Source organism: Rana temporaria, chromosome 3 (assembly GCF_905171775.1).
Source record: "Rana temporaria chromosome 3, aRanTem1.1, whole genome shotgun sequence".
NCBI lineage: Eukaryota > Metazoa > Chordata > Amphibia > Anura > Ranidae > Rana > Rana temporaria.
In genome coordinates, this window is record NC_053491.1 from 406,437,857 (window position 1) to 406,460,120 (window position 22,264).

General features: G+C 43.3%; 1 protein-coding gene across 1 annotated transcript in view; it reads right to left on the bottom strand.

The window, feature by feature from the left end:
• Positions 1-22,264, bottom strand: part of LOC120933008 (serine/threonine-protein kinase 10-like) — a 112,327-nt gene that overhangs the window by 35,015 nt on the left and 55,048 nt on the right. Inside the window, exons 7-12 of the mRNA XM_040345935.1 lie at positions 19,371-19,452; positions 19,165-19,281; positions 17,295-18,977; positions 16,176-16,333; positions 6,240-6,363; positions 5,786-5,965 (exon numbers count right to left, since the gene is read on the bottom strand). Coding sequence (XP_040201869.1) covers positions 5,786-5,965; positions 6,240-6,363; positions 16,176-16,333; positions 17,295-18,977; positions 19,165-19,281; positions 19,371-19,452 — 2,344 coding nt within the window. The remainder of the gene's footprint in view (positions 1-5,785; positions 5,966-6,239; positions 6,364-16,175; positions 16,334-17,294; positions 18,978-19,164; positions 19,282-19,370; positions 19,453-22,264) is intronic.

Consider the following 22,264-nt stretch of genomic DNA (forward strand, 5'->3'; position numbering starts at 1 on the left):
TGTGCTGCCAGATGCATCCAGGTTCAATGTTTTGGTGTGTCCACCCAAACCCATTATGTGCATCGTCTATAGCTAGATTCAACTGTATTTAATTGGATTCTACTTCTGTATCTTCTTAATGAGTTAAGCTGCCTGCTGATCTTGACAGGACAACAAGCCACTCTGCTGTGCAGATTGTGATTAAAGCGGTTGTAAACCCCTGAACGTTTTCTTTTCTCTTACCTACAAGTTAAAGCCATTATGTGCTAGTTTGCATTGCATACTAGCACATTATGTGAAACTTATCTGCAAAATAAGCATTCCAGCGATGCAATGTCATCGCTGGAGGCCGCATTCATTTTGACCTGTCTTGCTTCTGGGTTCACGGACTTCGGCTCTGTGACTGGCCGGAGCCGGGATGATGTCACTGTTCACAGCACAGGGCTCTGAAAGAACGGCGTGGCCGGCGGTTCCTTCAGAGCCCATGCGCCAGTGATGTCACTGGCTGCATGTACAGTAAATATCTAATAAACAGTCCACAGTTGGATTAACAAAACATATAAGAAGTGATCGTTTCAGTCCACGAGCCCTACCTTGAACTACAACATCACTCTGAGTAGACCCACTTTTTAGTGACACTGTCATTGTAATACTTATTACCTACACCACAGTTTGTGCCAAAAAAAGAAGGTGATAATAGAAAAAGCCTTGGACCCCTGGATCACCTACCTGACGGGGATAGCCTCGTCAGATCTGGGACTAAACTCTTTGTGCCCCAGCAGAGGCTCATTGTCTCTTTCCCCTTTATTCTTCCTTTTCTCTTTCCTTTTCTACCCCGTCTCCTCTTTCCTACTTATAAAACCCTTTGGTAATTTGAGGAGTGATGTAGGACCGTGGTCGACCACCATTGGCCCCCTCCCCATTTGCGTGCTGTTTATTCAAACATAACGATCATCTACCGTGATCAATTCATGGCTGAGATGACCCCTTGTCTTAGATGAGAGTGCCCCTGGTCATGCAGTTCCTCATCAGAGGATGTGTCTTCTGATGTTTAGAATAATAATCTGAGCCCAAAATAGCGTTATACTGGTTGTATTGTACAGTTTTATTTCTGCATGGTTTATAACCTTAATAAAAAAACATTTGGAAAAGAATGTCGTGATATATACTAATTAAAAGCCATGTAATCTAAAGAACCGCGGCGTAAAAATGAAAACACATCTGTTCTCGCTTTGTCATCTGAATGTTTTTCTGTAGCCAATTATATAACTAAACGTATAGAGCAGCATATTGATGGAAAGATCTTCTAAATATCCTTGACATACATTATATTACCAAAAGTATTGGGGCGCCTTCCATAACACGCACATGAACTTTAATGGCATCCTATTCTTAGCCCAAAGGGTTTAATATTGAATTGGCCCACCCTTTGCAGCTATAACAGCTTCAACTCTTCTGGGAAGGCTGTCCACAAGGTTTGGGAGTGTGTCTATGGGAATGTTTGACCATTTTTCCAAAATCGCATTTGTGAGGTCAGGCACTGATGTTGGACAAGGAGGCCTTGCTTGCAGTTTCCATTCTAATTCATCCCAAAGGTGTTCTATATCGGTTTGAGGTAAGAAATTGCTCATTCATGTCTTTATTGACCTTATTTGTGCACTGGTGCTCAGTCATGTTGGAACAGGAAGGGGCCATCCACAAACTGTTCCCACAAAGTTGGGAGCGTGAAATTGTCCAAAATGCCTTGGTATGCTGAAGCCTTAAGAGTTCCCTTCACTGGAAATAAGGGGCCAAGCCCATCCCCTAAAAAACTATCCCACGCCATAATCCCCCCTCCACCTAATGATTTGGACCAGTGCACAAAGCAGGCTCCATAAAGACATGGATGAGCAAATTTGGGGTGGGGGAACTTGACTGGGCTGCACATAGTCCTGACCTCAACCCGTTAGAACACCTTTGTGATGAATTAGAGTGAAGACTGCGGCCCAGGCCTTCTCATCCACACCAGTGCCTGACCTCACAAATGTGCTTCTGGAAGAATGGTCAAACATTCCTATAGACCATGGGTGCTCAACCTGTGGCTCTCTAGCTGTTGTGAAACTACAAGTCCCATGAGGCATTGCAAGCCGCTGACAGTTACAATCATGTTCCCCAAAGGCAGAGGCACGATGGGACTTGTAGTTCCGCAACAGCTGGAGAGCCACAGGTTGAGCACCCATGCTATAGACACACTCCTACACATTGTGGACAGACTTCCCAGAAGAGTTGAAGCTGTTATAGCTGCAAAGAGTGGGCCAACTCAATATTGAATTATATGGACTAAGATTCAGAGGCATCCTAATACTTTTGGTAATATAGTGTATATTTAAGGAGAAGAGATATGGCTATGAATGAGGGGTTGGTAAAATAAAAAGCCCTAAACTTTTGAAGTGAACTGTAGGAAATCTTCCCAGCCATTGCTGAGGAATGTAAATCTGAAGCCTTCTGTGTCATGCTTGACACATGGATAAGTGGACTATTATATTTTCCTTCTGAATACCATTGTTTCTTCTGAAATTAGGTCTCTGTCATTGGTGCTTGGCCTCTTGCATCCATCTCTATGTCACTAACTGGTACCTTTGGGCAATCCGAGGAAGAGGGTTTACCCTTGAAACGCACCAGTGTCTGCTCTGCATTGGCTGTTGTTTGTGCCTGTCTAGAACTACAAAATGAGGCTACAATTGGAGTTGCCTTTTAGTTTGTGTTATTTGTCTTGCACTCATTTGGCTTTGTGACTATAATTGTCCGTGTTTAAGTTTTAATACAACATAAATGGTACCACTGGTAATGCACTAGGCTAATGTGCCCTTCTCCATTTTTGTTGTCCACCATTAAACAGGTGCCAAAGTCTTTAACCACTTTCTAATGTCTATATTGGGAGTGAGTTAAAAACATATCAAAACGATTCTCCAAAGCTTCTGCGGTACTTTGAGAAGCTTTTGGTAAGCGTTTATCTGATATTTATCTATGACAGCCTTTTTTAACCAGGAAGCCCAGACACCATGGGGTGCCTAAAGTTTCTTTAGGGGTGCCTTGGAAAAATGCCTAAAAATGTATCCAAAATTGTATACAAGCCAGCAGGTGGATCAAGCCTGCCTTTTAGTTACACAAAGCCACAGGTTTTTATTATGCACCATTCTGACTGTCTAGACACTGGCATCCTAAAAACCAATGACATCAGTTAAAGTTGTAAACCCACTTAAAAAAAAAAAATAACAAAAAAAGGCATAATGAGCTAGTTTGCATAGCATACTAGCTCATTATGTAATACTCACCTCCGATCGAAGCCTCCGCAACTGTCCTCGTACACCAATCCTGCAGCCGACGTCTCTCCCGGGGGTTACTTCCAGGTATCGCGGCTCCGGTGCTGTGATTGGCTGAAGTCACGATGACGTCACGCGGGCACATGAGTGCAGGAGCCGCCAGTCACAGCATGACCTCCTTTAGAAACGGTATGATCACCGTTTCTAAAGTGCACCTGCGCCGTTGTCTTGGACGCATGCGCCGTAGACATCAGCGCCCATCATTATTGTAAATATCTCTTCAACCGTGGAGGTTGAGGAGATATTTTGAGCACCTACAGGTAAGCCTTAATCTAGGCTTACCTGTAGATAAAAGGGTTTACAACCACTTTAATAAGGAGGATGTCTGATGCCTCCACTGCTTTCTTATTTGACCCTCCTGTGTCTCTCTCCCTCAGCACTGAGGTCACATTAGCTGACTGATGGAGATAAATTGAGGGAGAAGAGAAACATTGGAATACTAATCAGTACCAGTGTGCCAAAGTGTATTTGCTTTGGAAGAATAAATCACCTCTAACTTTGGATGTTCTATTTGTGGACATTGCTGCAATATGTAAAGCTATTGGAATCATTTTTTACATTGTAGAAGGGGGTGCCTCGAGACTGTTCATAATTTGAAAGGGAGCTTTGCGATTGTCTATCATTTTAAAGGGTGCCTTGACTAAAAAAAGGTTAGGAAACACTGATCTATGATTCTAGAGAATGCATTAAACCTAGCTAGCTACTGACAGCATACCTCCCAACTTTCTGAGATGGGAATGAGGGACACCTATCGGCAAAAGTATGCAGGCATAGGACACACCCCTTGCCACGCCCTCTTAAAGGAGAATTGTACAAAACAATAAGATTGGTTAAACCCACAAGTGCTTTTTTTACCACTACTATTCCTTTATATTGGCTTTTGGAATTTATAAATGCAGAAATTTAGAAATCAGATGAAAGTTTAGTGCTGGGAAACACTTTTTGATAGATAAAAAGTGTATTTTATATACAACTATAGCGATCAGACCAAAATGAGGGACAAATGAGGAGAATGAGGGACAGAGGGACATTGCTCCAAATCAGGGATAGTCCCTCGAAATCAGGGACAGTTGGGAGGTATGCTGACAGGTGTCAAAAAACCCATTCAAGTATTAGAATTTGTGTATATAAAATACAGTAAAAATGTATATTCTCATAGGTGTGCGCAGCCTATTGCATTAGGGTGTGCACCCCAAAGCTCCAAAACATATTCCCACTCTCCATCCTGAAACAATGGGAGAAAGGGGGAGCACATGGGGACCCAGGAAACAGAGGGAAGAGGAACAGGGAACGGAGGGGTGGCATATATTAGTACCGACCCCTTATATTTTCCTCCTGTGGCAGCTGAATGTTGACAAAAGGGAGAAGAGTAGAAGCCTACTTTCAGCTGCTGCAGGAGGAAAATGCAGATCGGTCCCACTAAATTCCACCCCCGCTACCTCTCCTATCCAGGTTCTGAGGACCGGCAAGGAAGGATTACGGTTAACCTGTCACCTGCCCACCATTGACAGGTTGCCAACCCCAAGATTAGGGTGTGCCCAGGCACACCTGGCACCCCCCTTGCACACACCTATGTATATTCTACAACATATATGGTAAATTCAACTGATCGATTAGATAAAACTTTGAGGGTCCAGTCATATCTATGCATTGTATGAATGCGTGGTGCAACACGCATTACCACCACGCACAGTAAAACACGAACTGCCATGCGTTGGGTTGCCATATTTATTTTGAATAGCACCACAACACAATATTACAATAACGGGCAATGCACCCACATTGCAGCGCACCACAATACACATGTCTTCATTTTTGGTGCACTGTAGTTGAAAAAAGGGGTCACAATTCTTGCACCAGCCCCAAAACACAGCGTATGAATGAGCTTACGTAATGCATAATGTTAAAAACCTTAGCGGTTTGAATATATCATTTTATTTATAAAACGTAACATATAATGCACAGTACTGAACAACACAAGCATTGTGCTTTAGTGAACTGATGTCTAACATATCCATAGCCATGAAAAAAAAGACCAGATGGCAATTAATCTTGTCTTGAATTCTATTGTAATGGTACTATCTACCCTTATTCTGTAAAGCACTGCACAAACTGGCGACGCTCTATAAATCCTGTACAGCAATAAGAATTAGATACAACTGTCCTTTCTTTACATACAGATTTGAACATTTAAAACATAATTGGATTATTTGCCAAGTGGAAAACAGACAACTTATTTTAGACATATTTATAAATGAGACAAGCACCTAGAGGCACTAAGGAAAGAGACAAGCAGATTTTCCTGTTGATTCTTGCAGCAATGGTGTGTTAAGCTATACAACACATCAAATACTATGCGTTACAATTAATGTTAAGATTTTTATTTTTTTTCCCCCCAGTAGAAACGGGAAAGCAAAAGACAAATGTTTTGAAAGCGGTCTCACCTCCTGCACCTTGTCCTTTAGCTCTGCCCTCTTCTTGCTCCTCTCCTTCTGGTGCTGAGCTCGGAGACGTAGTGCATCTTGTCGCAGGCGGTTGGTGTGCTCTTGCTCCCTCCGTGCTCGTGTCTGCTCCATCTGTCTCTCCAGGGCCTCAATCTCCCGTTCATAATATTGCTTCTTTCCCTGGGAGTGCAAAATGATCACTAACACCGAACACATGCAGGCCTAAGCTTTAACCCTGACTAATCTCTGCAATGATTCTCGATCCTTGGGTAAAACCATCTAAGCACTTCCCTCATCTATATCAGATCTTCCCTATTGTCAGTTTAACACAATGCAACAGATTCCTGTAAACATTTCTAGTCTGGCCTTGATGGTACCCTGACATCCTCCATTCAGGGATTACTATGGGAACACGCCAGCATCATCAACATCTATGTATTGTGACACTTCTTACTATGATCTCCTGCTCGATGTGACGGAACATGATCTCCCTCTCCCTCTGCATTCGTTGCTCCAGCTGACTCTGGGCTTTCATCTCTTCTTTCTGCAACAGTCTCAACTGCTGGAGCTCTTGACGCCTGCAAAATACATTAGATGAGCGCTTCATCCGTTGATTTTTAAGAGCCCTTTGCTCAAGAACATAAAGAGGACACAGACTGACAATACAGCAGATAGGCAGTTAACGGCTGCACAGCTACACTGTGACAGATTTCCGTGCAAATGGTATATATTCATTGCCTACGCAAAATGTAATCATCCTTTTTGTGTCGAGGTCGATGAAAAGGTTTGTTTGTTTCTTTTGACTCAATGACGTCACTTTCTGGCTCATTTATTATTTATTAAGGTAGTGCAAACAGCATTAATAATATGCAAAATGCTGCAATCCATTTTTTTTTTCTATTTACTAAGGCAGCGCGAAGAAGATTCAGAACGCGCAAATGCAAGTAATCCATAGCAACTGATCTGATTGGCTGCTGTGCTTAATAGCATATCGTTTTTCTTGTTTCTGCAGCCTTATTGGGCTGTTTGTATATAATACAGTAGCCCCTTTGACAAAGAATGCCGGAACCAGAAAATGTACTGAATTCATTTATTTAGCAATCAGATATTCCACAGGGTTTTGCAGAGTAAACAAAGCTATTCATATGAATAGGAAAGGCTCCAGATGACATTTTTATGCCCGTTGGCTATTTGACGCCTGGAATTCCTATCCTGGCATGATTAGTACCGTGTGATTTGTTGTAGTACATACAATGCACCCGGAAAGTATTCATATCGCTTATTTTTTCCCCACATTTTGTTATGTTACAGCCTTATTCCAAAGTGGATTAAATTCATTATTTTCCTCAATATTCTACAAAAAATACCCCATAGTGACAGCGTGAAAGAATTTTGTTTAAAACCACTTCCCATCCCACACATGCAGGGCCGCCATCAGGAATTATGGGGCCCCTTACACAGCTTCAGGCATGGGCCCCCTGGAGCAGAGCCCCCCCATTAAGCACAGACCCCCCTTCAGCACAGATGGACCCTCATTCAGTACAAACCCCCCCTTTAGCACAGACGGACCCCCCCATCCCATTCAGTACCTCAGATCAGCCATCAGCACGACATGGGCACAGCACAAAAACACTGGAGGGGGAGGTGGCTTCACTCTGCTCGCTGTGTCTGTGTGACATCTGGCCCGGGACTGCTCAGACACCCCACAGCCGCGAGACTCTTCAACACCTTCTCGATTTTCCAGGGGGGGTCAATTGCCCCCCCTTGCCCTATGGAGTGGATGCCCATGTGTATATATATAAAAATGTAGGTATATATATAAAAATAAATTACAAAAAAAAGGGGGGTTGCCATCTGGGACCTCTGGGCCCTTTAATAAAAAAAAAAAAACTCTGGGCCCTTAAATAAAAAATAAATAAAAAAAATATATACAAAAAAATAAATAAACATTTATAAAAAAAAAGAAGGGGGGTTGCCATCCATATATAAACAAAAAGAAAAAAATAAACATTTAAAAAAAAAAAAATAAAAAGGGGGGGTTTGCAACATGGGGCCCTGGGGACATCTGAGCCCTTTAATAAAAAAAATATAAAAAATATAAAAAAAAGAAAAAAAAAAGAAATAAAAAAATATATATTTTTTTGTAAAAAAAAGGGGGGTTGCCATCCGGGGCCCTGGGGAGCTCTGGGCCCTTTAATAATAATAATAATAATAATAATAATATATATATAAAAATAAAAATAAAAGAAATAAAAAAATATATAGAAAAAATATTTTTTTTTTATAAAAAAAGGGGTGTTGTCATCCGGGCCCTGGGGATCTCCGGGCACCTGGGGACCTCCGGACCCCTAAAAAAAATTGTCCCTTTAATAAAAAATAAAATAAAAATATATTAAAAAATATATTTTTTTTATAAAAAATAAATAAAAAAAAGGGGGGGTTGCCATCCAGGCCTCTTACAGGTGTACTGCCTGTACCCCCCTGATGGCGGCCCTGCACCCATGTACATATGACATCTGCAGGAGGGATCTCCCATCCTGGGCGGGCGTCATATGATGTCCTGGGCTTCCCGACCATCTAGGGGATGCGTGCGTGCCCGCCACATCGCTCGGGACCCAGTACGCATGCTCGGCAGCCGTGATGACCCCCAGGCATCTAGGGGGTGCGCGCGTGCCCGCCACATCGCTCGGGACCCCGGTGCGCATGCTCGGCGGCCGCGATGACCCCCGGGCACTCGCGATTGCCCGTGATCGCAGCAGGACCGTGGATCTGTGTGTGTAAACACAGATCCACGTCCTGTCAGAGGAGAGGAGACCGATGTGTGTTCCCAGTACAGAGGAACACAGATCGGTCTCCTCCACTTGTGAGTCCCCACCCCATACAGTTAGAATCACTCCCTAGGACACATATTTAACCCATTGATCGCCCCTAGTGTTAACCCCTTCCCTGCCAGTCACATTTACACAGTAAGTAGTGCAGTTTTATAGCGATGATCGCTGTATAAATGTGAATGGTCCCAAAAATGTGTCAAAAGTGTCCGATATGTCCGTCGCAATGTCACAGTCACAATCACAATTAAAAAATCACAGATCGCCACCATTACTAGTAAAAAAAATTAAATAAATAAAAATGCCATAAATCTATCCCCTATTTTGTAGATGCTATAACTTTTGTGCAAACCAATCAATATATGCTTATTGCGATTTTTTTTACCCAAAAATATGTAGAAGAATACATATTGGCCTAAACTGAAGAAAAAATTATGATATTTATTAAATCAAAAAGTAAAAAATATTGTGTTTTTTTCAAAATTGACGATCTTCTTTTGTTTATAGCGCAAAAACTAAAACCTGCAGAGGTGATCAAATACCACCAAACAAAAGCTCTATTTGTGGGGAAAAAAAACATAAAGATTTCATTTAGGTACAGTGTTGCATGACCGTGCAATTGTCATTAAAATTGCAACAGTACTGAAAACTAAAAATTAGTCTGGGCAGGAAGGGGGTGAAAATGCCCTGTATTGAAGTGGTTAAAATCTTTGCAAATTTATAAAAAAAAAATACAAAAAAAAAGATCCCATGTACATAAGTATTTACAGCCTTTGTCATGACACTCAACATTGAGCTTGGGTGCATCCTATTTCTACTGATCATCCTTGAGATGTTTCTACAACTTGATTGGAGTCCATCTGTGGTAAATTCAGTTGGTTGGACATGATTAGGAAAGACACACACCGGTCTATATAAGGTCCCAAAGTTAACAGTGCATGTCAGAGCACAAACCAAGCCATGAAGTCCAAGGAATTGTCTATAGACCTCTGAGACAGGATTGTATCTAGGCACAGATCTGAGGAAGGGTACAGAAAAATGTATGCAGCATTGAAGGTCCCAATGAGCACAGTGGCCTCCATCATCCGTAAATGGAAGAAGTTTGGAACCTTCCTAGAGCGTGCTGCCTGGCCAAACTGAGCGATCGGGGGAGAAGGGCCTTAGTCAGGGAGGTGACCAAGAACCCGATGGTCACTCTGACAGAGCTCTAGCGTTTCCTTGTGGAGAGAGGAGAACCTTCCAGAAGAACAACCATCTTTGCAGCACTCCACTAATCAGGCCTGTTTGGTAGAGTGGCCATATGGATGCCACTTCTCAGTAAAAGGCACATGACAGCCCACTTGGAGTTTGCCAAAGGGCACCTGAAGAATTCTCAGACCATCAGAAACAAAATTCTCTGGTCTGATAAAACAAAGATTGAACTCTTTGGCCTGAATGGCAAGCGTCATGTCTGGGGGAAACCAGGCACCACTCATGACCTGGCCAATACCATCCCTACAGTGAAGCATGGTGGTGGCAGCATCATGCTGTGGGGATTTTCCAGCAGCAGGAACTGGGAGACTAGTCAGGATCAGGGGAAGGTGAATGCAGCAATGTACAGAGACATTCTTGATGAAAACCTGCTCCAGAGTCCTCTGGGTCTCAGATTGGAGCGAAGGTTCATCTTCCAACAGGACAATGACCCTAAGCACACAGCCAAGATAACCAAGTAGTGGCTACGAGACAACTCTGTGATAGTCCTTGAGTGGCCCAGACTTGAACCCGATTGAACATCTCTGGAGAGATCTAAAAATGGCCGTGCACCGACTCGCTCCCCATCCAACCTGATGGAGCTTGAGAGGTCCTGCAAAGAAGAATGGGAGGGACTGCCCACAAATAGGTGTGCCAAGCTTGTTTCATCATACTCAAAAAGACTTGAGGCTGTAATTGGTGCCAAAGGTGCTTCAACAAAGTATAAAGCAAAGGCTGTGGATACTTATGTACATGTGATTTTTCTTTGTTTTTTATTTTTAATACATTTGCAAAGATTTCAAACAAACTTTTTATCCATTGTCATTATGGGGTATTGTTTGTAGAATTTGGAGGAACATAATTAATTTAACCCATTTTGGAATAAGGCTCTAACATAACAAAATGTGGAAAAAGTGAAGCGCTGTGAATACTTCCAGATGCACTGTACTGTAAGCATCACTGTTTGTTGATGACAGGTACACTTTCATAAAAATGGCTGTACACAGTGAGGGCAGCCATTCTGAATTCTGATATGATTTATAAGGTTATAGCAATCAGCCACTAATAACATGGAAGATCCTATGCAGATGAGCTGCCTACAACTTCACAAATGTTGGTACAGCCTGGAAAATGGGAGCATCTACAGTCTGCACATTACCCACTGTATACTTTACTTGGTGGCATTGAATTTTCTAGCAAGAGCAAACACATACAGTATACAGTAAAACCTTGGTTTGAGAGTAACTTGGTTGGAGAGTGTTTTGCAAGACAAGCAACATTTCTTAATACATTTTGCCTTGATATACAAGCGATGTCTTGATATAAGAGTAGCGTCATGTCACAAAAGAGTATAAAAAAAAAAGAGAGGAGCCTCTAAGTGTAGCAATATGGTTACATTTAATGAAGGTACAACATTTAGCAACTTATTGCTACACTAAGGCCGTGTACACACGGGCAAACATGTACGATGAAACCGGTCCGCCGGACCGTTTTCACCGTACATGTCTGCCCGGGGCTTTCTGTACGATGGCTGTACTAACCATCGTACAGAAATCCGCGCGTAAACAATACGCGGGGCGTGTCCGCGGTGTCGCCACGTCGATGCCGCGGCGACGTGCCAGTTAAATGCTTCCACGCATGCGTCGAAGTCATTCGACGCATGCGAGGGATGGCGGGCGCTCGGACATGTACGGTAGGTCTGTACAGACGACCGAACATGTCCGAGGGGACAGGATTCCAGCGGACTGTTTTAAAACAAGTCCAGGAATATTTGCCCGCTGGGAAAAGGCCCGGCGGGCAAATGTTTGCTGGAATCCTGCACGCTCGGGCCTACACACGACCGAACATGTCTGCTGAAACTGGCCCGGGGACCAGTTTCAGCAGACATGTTTGGTCGTGTGTACGGGGCCTTAGAGGTGCCTCTCTTCTCTTTTGTACCCTGTAAAAAAAATGCTTTGATATACAAGTGCTTTGGATTACAAGCATGTTTCTGGAACGAATTATGCTTGTAATCCAAGGTTTTACTGTAATACAACCAGAAAACATCACATTGACTGAAGTTCAACTTACCTAGACACAAAGGGGCAGATCCTCGTACAGCGGCACATTTATGCGCCGGGCATAGCGTATCTAAGATACACTACGCCGCCGTAACTTCCTTTTTTTTTTTAATCCACAAAGAATCAAGAATTCAAATGGCTGTGATGGGGGCGTGTTTTATGTAAATACGTTGTGACCCGACGTAAACAACGTTTTTTTTTAACTGCGCATGCGCCGTCCGTGGGGGTATCCCAGTGCGCATGCTCGAAATTAACCCGGAACAAGCCAATGCTTCTGACGGTGACGTCGTTCTACGCAAATCCCTATTCGCGAACGACTTACGCAAACAACGTAAAAATTTCAAATTTCTACGCGGGAAGGACGGCCATACTTAACATTGAGTACGCCTCATAACAGTAGCTTTAACTATACGCCGGAAAAAGCCGAACGCAAACGACGTAAAAAAATGCGCCGGCCTGACATACGTTCGTGAATCGCCGTAACTAGCTAATTTGCATACTCGACGCGAAATTCGACGGAAACGCCACCTAGCGCCCGCCGAAGAATTGCAGCTTAGATCCGACGGCGTACTAAGGCCCCGTACACACGACTAAACATGTATGCTGAAACTGGTCCACAGGCCAGTTTAAGCATACATGTTTGGTCGTGTGTAGGCGCGAACGGGCCGAATTCCAGCAAACATTTGCCTGCCGGGCCTTTTCCCAGCAGACAAATATTAGTGGACGTGTTTTAAAACCGTCCGCTGGAATCCTGCCCGCTCGGACATGTACGGTCGTCAGTACAGACCTACCGTACATGTCCGAGCACCCGCCGTCCCTCGCATGCGTCGAATGACTTTGACGCATGCGTGGAAGCCTTTAAATGGCAGGCCCGCCCACGTCGCCGCGTCATCGCCGCGTCATCATCGCGGCGACGACGCGGACACGCCCCGCGGAATGTTTACGCGCGGACTTCTGTACGATGGTTAGTACAACCATCGTACAGAAGCCCTCTGGCAGGCATGTATGGTGAAAACGGTCCGACGGACCGCTTTCATCGTACATGTTTGGTCGTGAGTACCCGGCCTAAGACGTACGCCTGCCGGATCTAGCCGAGATGCCGTCGTATCTTGTTTTGAAGATACAAAACAAAGATATGACGCGCAAAATTTGAAATTACATGGCGTATCAAGAGATACGCCGGCGTAATTGTTCTGTGGATCTGCCCCAAAAAGTAGCTATGAAATGATGGTATGCTAAAAATGTTGTTAAGTCTAAAAAGTTAATTTGCACAAAACAACCTCATGATGACTAAATCCTGTACATGGGAAGATGTAGTAACTGTCCACAGATAGATTATCAGATAAACTTCCTGGATGATGTTCACGCGAAAATACATTTTGTCTTGAACCATAGAGTAGATTTTAAAACAGCTGCAACCTGAATCTGGAGCAGTTGTGCATGGCAACCAACCAGCTTCTAGCTTTTAAAGCTAACCTGAACAAGGTAAGGCTAGATGCTAATTGGTTACTATGCACAGCTGCTCAATTTTTTGTTTGTTCCAGTTTTAGTAAATTTTCCCAATAGAGACTGCCAGGCTGCCCATTAGATGTAAGGTTAGTCATAAGGCCCGTACACACGATCCAATTTTATGGCCATAATTGTCTTATTGACGTGTTGTGTCGGATAATACGACCCTGTGTATGCTCCATCACACAATTGTTGGCTGAATTAACAGCAACAAATGTTGGCTGTTCATGTTCACCAACTGTCTGGCAATAAATCTGTTAGGTCGGATTATCCGATCGTGTGTACGCAAGTCCGTCGGACTTGCGTACACATCTGTAGGCACATCTCTAATGTGTCTAGTGGAAAATCCGACCCTGAAAGCCACTAACTTAAGCATCACTTGGATCAATGAATGAAAAATGCATTTTTCACACATCGGAAGTGATTGTTACATATACATATATTTAATACATGTTACCTGAAAGCCAGTCATTTTATTTCTACATGGAGAGGAATTACTAAAGCTTTCCCTGTATCTTTGCCACATGCATTAATTGGTCCAACCGATCATTGCAATCAAAGGTGATCATTGTGGGTCACAGAGTTGAGTCATTTGAAGACAAGCAAATGTCTCATTCCTAGTTCTCGGTGACACATCTGCCAATAGCCACGCTAATTTCCTGGAAACATGAAATTGCAACTCATACAGCAAAGACGTATTTGTGCAGTGTCCATGTAATATTGAACAATAATTTATCTCAGACAAATTTTAAATGTAACTTTAGTCTTATTGTAATAATACTTTCCACCCATTTTCTAGCACCTCCCACAGTTCTTTGTGGCAAATGAAAGCAATGCTAACGCACAGGAGAGGTTCCCAGAATGCATTGTCTTTCTTCTATCCGATGTACAGGCACCCAATGACATTGCAAATTCCAAAGCTGGGAGACAATTTGTGAATTGCCTGGGCTTACATTCATTAAGTTATTTTCAGACCCTACTGCATTCCAACTTGAACTACGCCATGATACAGGTTGATAATTTAGAGGGAATCAAAGTGGGTTAGGATGGCACTGAGTGCTGCTTTGCTTGCCACATTTCTATGTAGTTATTACTGGGTGTTAGTTGTTTCCCACTGTTTGGGTTTCCTCCATTCACACTGAAGGGAAGGGAAAGTAGGCTAAAAACTTAATAAAGCATTTCTACTGCATTGGCCAATTACTGTGACAAATATTTTTTTTTACGCTTCAGAGTACTGACTACAGTCAGCTGTACACGTTGTTAAAGTGATTGTAAAGTCACTATCTGTACTTGGTAGAATCCCCTCTGTTATATCCTGCTATATCGCTCAGTGGCTTTGTTTTAATAAAATTATACTTTATTTTACAGCGCCGCTGTGCACTCAGCTGGCATCCTGAGCTGCCCTTCCCCGGTCTGAGGACTACAGAAGGAGGGGCTGAGGTTCCCTCTGACATCATCCTGGAGGAGAGTGGCAGGCGGTCACGTGACCGCACAGCGCCACTCTTTAATAAGGTATAACGCTGCTTAATATTTATAAAACAAAGACACTGAGCGATATAGCAGGATATAACGGAGGGGATTTTACTGAGTACATACAGTTATTTTAAATCTTATAGCAGCAGGAGGGGAGGGGCAGGGAGGAGATCACATATACAGGAGCTGAAAGGCAGGGAGAGAGCGGGAGAGAAGAGACTGCAGGCTGATAGAGACATGTAAACTGACCATGGTATCAGGGCTCAGCAGCCATGATAAACGTGGTCAGTTTACAGAGGGGGGGGGCAGCACCAGGCAGGATCAGCCATGTATTTAGATGATAGAAAGGGACAAAATACACAGCACAAGCGCTGTGCTGTTATTTATGCTTTAAAGCATAGGTCTCCAAACTTTCTAAATAAAGGGCCAGATTTCTTTCCTTCAGGCTTTAGGGGGGCCAGACTATGGCCTGTGAAAGTAAATAATGCCACATCGATGGCACCAGTGGGAGGAAACGGTGCCACATCATTGGTATCAATGGGAGGAACGATGCCCCATCATTGGTGTCATGGGGAAGAATTATGGCCCATTATTGGTGTCTGTGGGAGGACTAGTGTCCTAAGGGCCACATAGAGGTTTAAAGGAAAAGGATAATATTTTTATTTTAAGGTTAAAACCACTTTAAGAATATATGATCCACATGGCCCGATCCTCGCTAGAGTATCTGAAGCCATTCTTGAATCTGTTGCATTAGTTGTAACGATCAGACCAGTTCTGGCCATCCTAAAACAGAAAGTTTAGGTGGCCAACTTAAGTTGGCCATACACTGGGTGAATATCAGCCAGTTCCTGGTGAAAAAAATTTGCTCCATGGTCCTGTTGGCATCATAGGCCAAGGACACACGCCGTGCATATGGCAGCCAAATATTTGGGTTGAACGATAAAAACTAGTAGTTTGTACAAGGCTTTACTTGCCCAACATTCTTTAAAAAAAAATCAAAGGAGCCAGGCAGAAAATTGTTAACCAAACAACCCCAGTTCGGGTGGAGCAAGATGTTAAACAAATCTCCTGCTGCAGACATTGTATGCTATCTGCACTGTTGAGCATGGATGGAGGAATCTAAGATTTTTTCCACCAACTTGCAAGCAAAAAAAATAAAAATGTGTGTTTGTCTAGCTTAAGTCTTTTTTGGTTAATTTATAAAGTTTTTCTATGATCAGCATAGGGGAGATACACGTATATCAGCACAACCTAAACAGATAAAGAAAAGACTTAAAATTACATCCTCACCTAACTGAACGCTCTTTTATATCTACGTTGTTTGAATCAGCTTTCCGTTTACAAGATGACACTTTAATTTCCTTTCCATCCACCACGAACCTCCGTGTAATCCTTACAGTTCTTCCAGCATGTTCGGTAATATTTTGATCTAAATGCATTTCTACCCCCTGAGCAGAAAAATAAAATCAGATTACTTTGCTATAAACAATCTCTTTAGTTCATTGTAATTTCATAAGATATGTTTGGGCTGCTATGACCTGGTGTTCCCCCAAAGACAACTAAAATAACTAAATTAAAAGAGCGTGGAAATTAAAAAAACTGATTATGGCAGATTATAGAAGTATTAAAAGATTACTGTACATTTAAAAAACACTGGAGTTGATTTAAAGGAGAAGTACAGCCAAAGCTCAGAAGTGTAGTTTGTTCTGTACTCCTGTGACCCATTTTCAGCAGACAGTGGGCTGATGTCACTGAGGCAGTCCAGGCTTGGGCAAGATGGTCGGGATCCGCCCACATGCCTGTGCCTGCACCTGGCTCAGCCTCTCTGCAAGCTACTGAGAGGCTGAGCCAGTCGCTCCTGCCCCCTCCACAGCCCAGCTCTCCAGTGAGCCCACATGTGTGGGTGTGTGTGTGTGTCAGGGTGGCAGAGCAGAGAGCTGGTGTTTGATCACTCAGTTCTCAGTCTAAGGCCAGATCATCCAAATCAGATTGATGCTGCATCCACCTAGGTAAGTATGATTCTTGATAAAAGCAAAATCACATACTTCTCCTTTAAAAAAAGGGTAGATGTAAACCCATCTTTACTTTGAATACCCAATCATGTGCTACCAAAAATCCTGTTTTCTTTTTTTTCATTACACATCATTGGGTATTAAAAGTTAACACAGATTACATTTTTTTACTAGAATTCACTCAGCTTTACTTTTTAAAGAGAGCATGTACTTTGGAAAGTGTATATTTTCTCTTTTAACATATCTCCTGCTAAAGTTCTTGTCATTGTGGTAAAAAATGAACGTTTATTTAATATCAGTAACGTTTAGAAAATTTAACAAAGGTTCTTAAAATAAAAAAAAATCCTAACAAAATTCTTCCAGTGTAGAATTACATAAGATTACAGAGATCCCCTACCTCCTGTGCATTCTGCAGACTTGAGTCCAGTGTTCCATCTCCAACATATGCAGGTCGTTCGTTTTCCTCAATAGCCCCATTGTTGAGCTCACTGGGTAGGACAGTCCATGAACATCGAGCAAAGTTTATTTTTTTCTTTGGTGTGGTTTTATTATTACATCGTTTAACAACACCTTGCTCATGAGTGCTGACTGTTTTCTCTCCCACAGACTCCATGATAACATTTTCCTCAAATCTTACTCTATGTCCTCTGGTTGAGGAACACTTTCTGTTGTCCAGACCAATAATACCCACCATGAATTTAAATTCTGGCTTTGTTTCCTGAGATGTGTCCTGTGGCAAAATAATTTTTTCACTTTCTGAAAGGGGTAATGTCCATCTACGCAGGACTTTCCCAGAGGAATTATGCAAATTTGCCTTGTCTCTGCTGATCTGTCTAATATGGTCAGGTGACACTGAATCTGTTTGGCCACTCGTGTCTGTATAATTGTAGTTTACTACTTTATTACGGTCCTTTGTATTTGCAATATTGGTTACAATGGCCTCTGCAGAATCTCCATGTTCCGTAGCTGATATATATGTGGATATCTGTGGCTGGCACAGTATAGTGTCTATACATTGCCTTTCAGAAGTATTAGGAGCGATTTCTTGGCTGCATTCTTGGGTTTCTCCTAGGCCAGAAATATTGTGTGGATTGTGCAAAAGTACGTGATTTACTTTGGTATTTGTTGCACCCTGACCTCTTTCACTTTCCCATTTTACTGATGCTCTCTTCTCCCTTGAAATTGAATAGTCCCATTGCTGTACATCAGAGTGTTTTGCAGAAACAGATGAAGAACATTCAATCACCACCTCATCTTTGTCATTCCTTAAATCCTCATGAGGTTTCTGCTGGTCAGTATGCTTAGCAATTTCTCTTTCTGCACCATCTACTTTACTCGCAGAACCTGAGTCGTTTGATTTAAGTTTTATCCAAGAACATTTTTTTAAATGGCCTGGCATTGACAATGTTCTACCTATCTTCCTAGAAGAAATACAGAGGTCTTCACTACTTCTCCATCCTGGCATTGGACAGACAGGTGAAACAGGATCACATTTTTGTATGGCTTTTTCCTTGGTATTGAGGGAATCTGAATGGTCTATAATAACACTGTTGTCTTGAACATTTTCTGGGAGTAAATTCTGTGTGTCGTGTAGATATTTTTCAGAAATCCCTTTAGAAACCTCTTCTACATTCATATAATTTCTGCTGATTTCCTCTACATCTTGGGTGTTCTCCACCTTTGCACCAAGAGTTGAAGAAGAGGAATATTCTGTAATTTCAGAGCTGGGTGGGGTAATTGCAACATTCTGGAAAGGGTGGTTGTTTTTCCATTTATCCAGCTCTCTCTCACGTATGTGACTGTGCTCACTATCAACTTTCCACTTTACGGATGCCCTGACTTCTTTGGAAAGTGAGGGAGCAGAAAGTCTGCGCATCTGTTTCAAGAAACTTGTCCCTCTCTGTACTGGAATTGGTGGCTTCCGGTTAAGGTCTTTCACGGGGTCCTCTTGAATTTGACTAGACATATGCAAGCCATTTGTTGTGCATTTAGTCTCTGCTTTAATGGAAGACTTCTCTACTGGAGATTTAGGATCTCTCAAATTGTCATCTTCACTGTTGCTTTCAAGTGGAAGATCAATCTGCAGGAAATATTGCAAGGTGTTAATGAGTGCTAGACAACAGAAACAGTATTTATACTTATTTCTGGGGCATTCTGTTAGCATTCATTTTATGCACTGACAATACTTTCCAAGTTGTGTTACTCCTATGATATTTTGAAAAATAAATCATACATTCAAGGGGACAATACATTTTACATTTTCTTACCTCAGAACTGCCATCCTTCTGACTCCCAACTTCTTCCTCCTCCATGATGTCTGCAAGAAGCTCAGCCACTAATTCTCTCAGAGGGCTGTTATCGGTGACACTAGACACAAATGGATGCTTGAAAAAAAACATGTATTTTTTTTGTTTACTGCTGTTTTTTGTAAATTTCTAACCAGAATCATTAGGTATTCTTTATTATAACTAACCTCAAGAAGGTCAGTAGCTGAGGATCGATCCTGAGGGTTCCTCTGTAAACATTTGTGGAGAAAACGCATAAAATCTGGTGACCTAATTAAAGTTAAAACATACTCTTAGTAAACAAACCACAATAAATGATCATATGAAGTTAAAGACACTAAACCTTCAACCTATTGGTCTGAGGGCCATATAGCTGACATAGCTGATCTGATGAAGCAATCTGTTGGCTTTCCCACATTCATCCAAAGCAAATCTGTACTGTGAAAAATTTGGAGGATGACATTCTTCTAAGAATACTAGTTCCCTGGCTTTAATGATTTATGGGTCACTGAGGTAAAACAGGCCTGCAGAATCTTTCTACATGCTTGTTCCTGGCCAGTGAATCCAAAACTACTGAAAGCACTGAATGAGCATCACAGCCGGCAACCACTATATTCTCCTACAACAGTTTTTTTCTAGACATCAGGTTGGGTTACCTTTACTGATCAAATCAGTACGTATCTCAATGGAAATGAGGCCAAATCTGTAGGACCTTCTGTGCTTTTGACTGTTGTGTTGCTTTGAGGTCTTGAAAAGGGCTCCTCTCAGTATGCACCGGCATATGGGTCTTTTGGGCTGGGCTGTGCTCTCCATGTTAGCTACTAAAACGTTGTAGGTAGGTGCCTACAAGGGGTTAAGGTTTTTCTGTTGTGTTGACTCATGTTCTGTAGCTATCTGTCTCAAGCTGTGCTGTTTTTCCTGTCTTTGCTCATGTCTGCACGTTTACTGAGACAGTCTGGTGCAAATTGTTACAATGTAGATGTGATGTGTGGTTGATCTGAAGAAGTGATTGGCTAGATTTTCCAGAGGGAAACACTGGAAAAATGTTGGCTGTTACTCTGTCAGTCGTTGCCCCTCTCTGGTGGGGAAGGGGGTGCAGTTGGGGTTCCCTGAGGGGCTTGGAGCCTAAGGACTCTGTGGACTCTTACCTGCCAGCTGTCTTTAAGGGTACTTGCTGCCTTTTGTAGATTATTTTCCTTATGGGCACACACTTGCCTTTAAAAGACAATGGGCTCTCTGCTGGTATTCATGTATGATTACCTTATGGGCTATGAACACCTCTGTACATGAATGTGTGTGAGAAGCTGCTTTACAAGAACTGTTCCTGTATGTTTGCCTTTCTTCAGTATAGTTATCGTCAACTGTTAATTGCCTGATCTGAAGTCTCTGAAAGGGGTGCATGCACAGTGTATCAAAGAACAGGGCTTAGGGGCGTGGCCAACCGCCGAGCTGAATGGACGCCTGACTTCTCAGCTCCTGCACCGACCGGAGAAAAGCTACCTCCACAGCGCTAACCCACAGCACCGACATGCATCGCTTTGACCCCCAGACACTGGGGAACACGACCGGATCGTCCCGCAAACGTAAGGAGGACCGGCAACCGCGGAAGCTCACGGACTTCTTCTCTCTGCCTCACAGCACTCGAGGCCAAGATGGCGCCCGCGACCGCTCACCGCGCGGTGAGAGAACCCTGACTGACCTACCGGACGATGGAGACTCGTCCATCCACCCTCACTCGCTCCCTGCCTTACCTCACGGATCGACATCTGCCTCCAACAGCCCGGCGAAAACGCGGATGAGGCTGGAGCATGCCGCTCAGGCTACTGAGGTAAGGCCTACGTTAGATAACCTCCCAACACTACCACCAACACCATCCCCCATTGCGGCCCTCCCCACCACCAACCAGCCAGTCATGGACACCATATTAAAAGACATGCTGATGTCTTTGCACAGCTCCCTGCACAATGACATTTCCTCAATGTTCTCAGCATTTAAAAATGAGCTGATGCATACAGGCCAGAGAGTGGGTCATATTGAACAGCAAATGGGTGCCATGACAGTCACGGTTAACGACCTAGTGGATGCGCATGAACACACTAGAGATGAACAACAGTGGGTGCGGGCCAAGCTGGCGGACCTCGAGGACCGATCCAGACGCAACAACGTTAAAATCCGTGGCATACCTGAATCGATCGTGCCCGCCGATCTTCATACATACGCTCGGAAAATGATCGCTTCTCTCCTACCTGATCTCCCAGCCATGGAGACTGTCATAGATCGTATCCATCGCCTGCCAAAGCCCGCTCACCTACCGCCAGAAGTACCCCGCGACACCCTCATGAGAATTCACTTTTATCATGCAAAAGACATGCTCATGTCCAAATCCAGAAGACTAGGCCAACTGCCTGCACCGTACGCAAAACTACAACTTTTTGCTGACATCTCCCAGTACACCCGCCAGCAGAGAAGGCAACTTCAGACCATCACGAAGCCTTTAAATAATCATACAATCCCATACCAGTGGGGATTCCCGACTAAGCTTCTGATTACCAGGAACGGCACAAAGCACAGCGTCCATACGGTGGAAGAAGGTATTCGACTCCTCCGGAAATGGAATCTAATCCCCGACGATGTGACCCTGATGCAAGTGTCAACCCCCGACGTCCCACACGCCAGCTTTTCGGGTCCTCACCCCAGTGTCAACAAGTAACCATGTGGTTAGTATAATTCCCACCAGCATTTCTACCATGCTCTCCGGTTGGTGCCTGCTCGATGTGATCAGCCCACGAACTCTTACCCCCTACAATACTCAGTAGTTTTCAGATATACTACTGATTTGGGTGTCTTCTCACACCCCTCCAAGTTGCTGTTATCACATAAGCCACTGTTGACTTTACTTTTCCCATTTTTTCCTTTTTTTTCTCTCCCTCTCTCTCCTCATTTGTCTCCCCCTATTCCTTCCCACCCACCATCCGGAATCCACCGGCACCCTGAGAGCGCCTCCTTTTGGATCCACCACTTACCCTCCTGGAACATACTACTCTGCGCAGATTGGTGGACCACTGGCGAACTGTGAGTACTC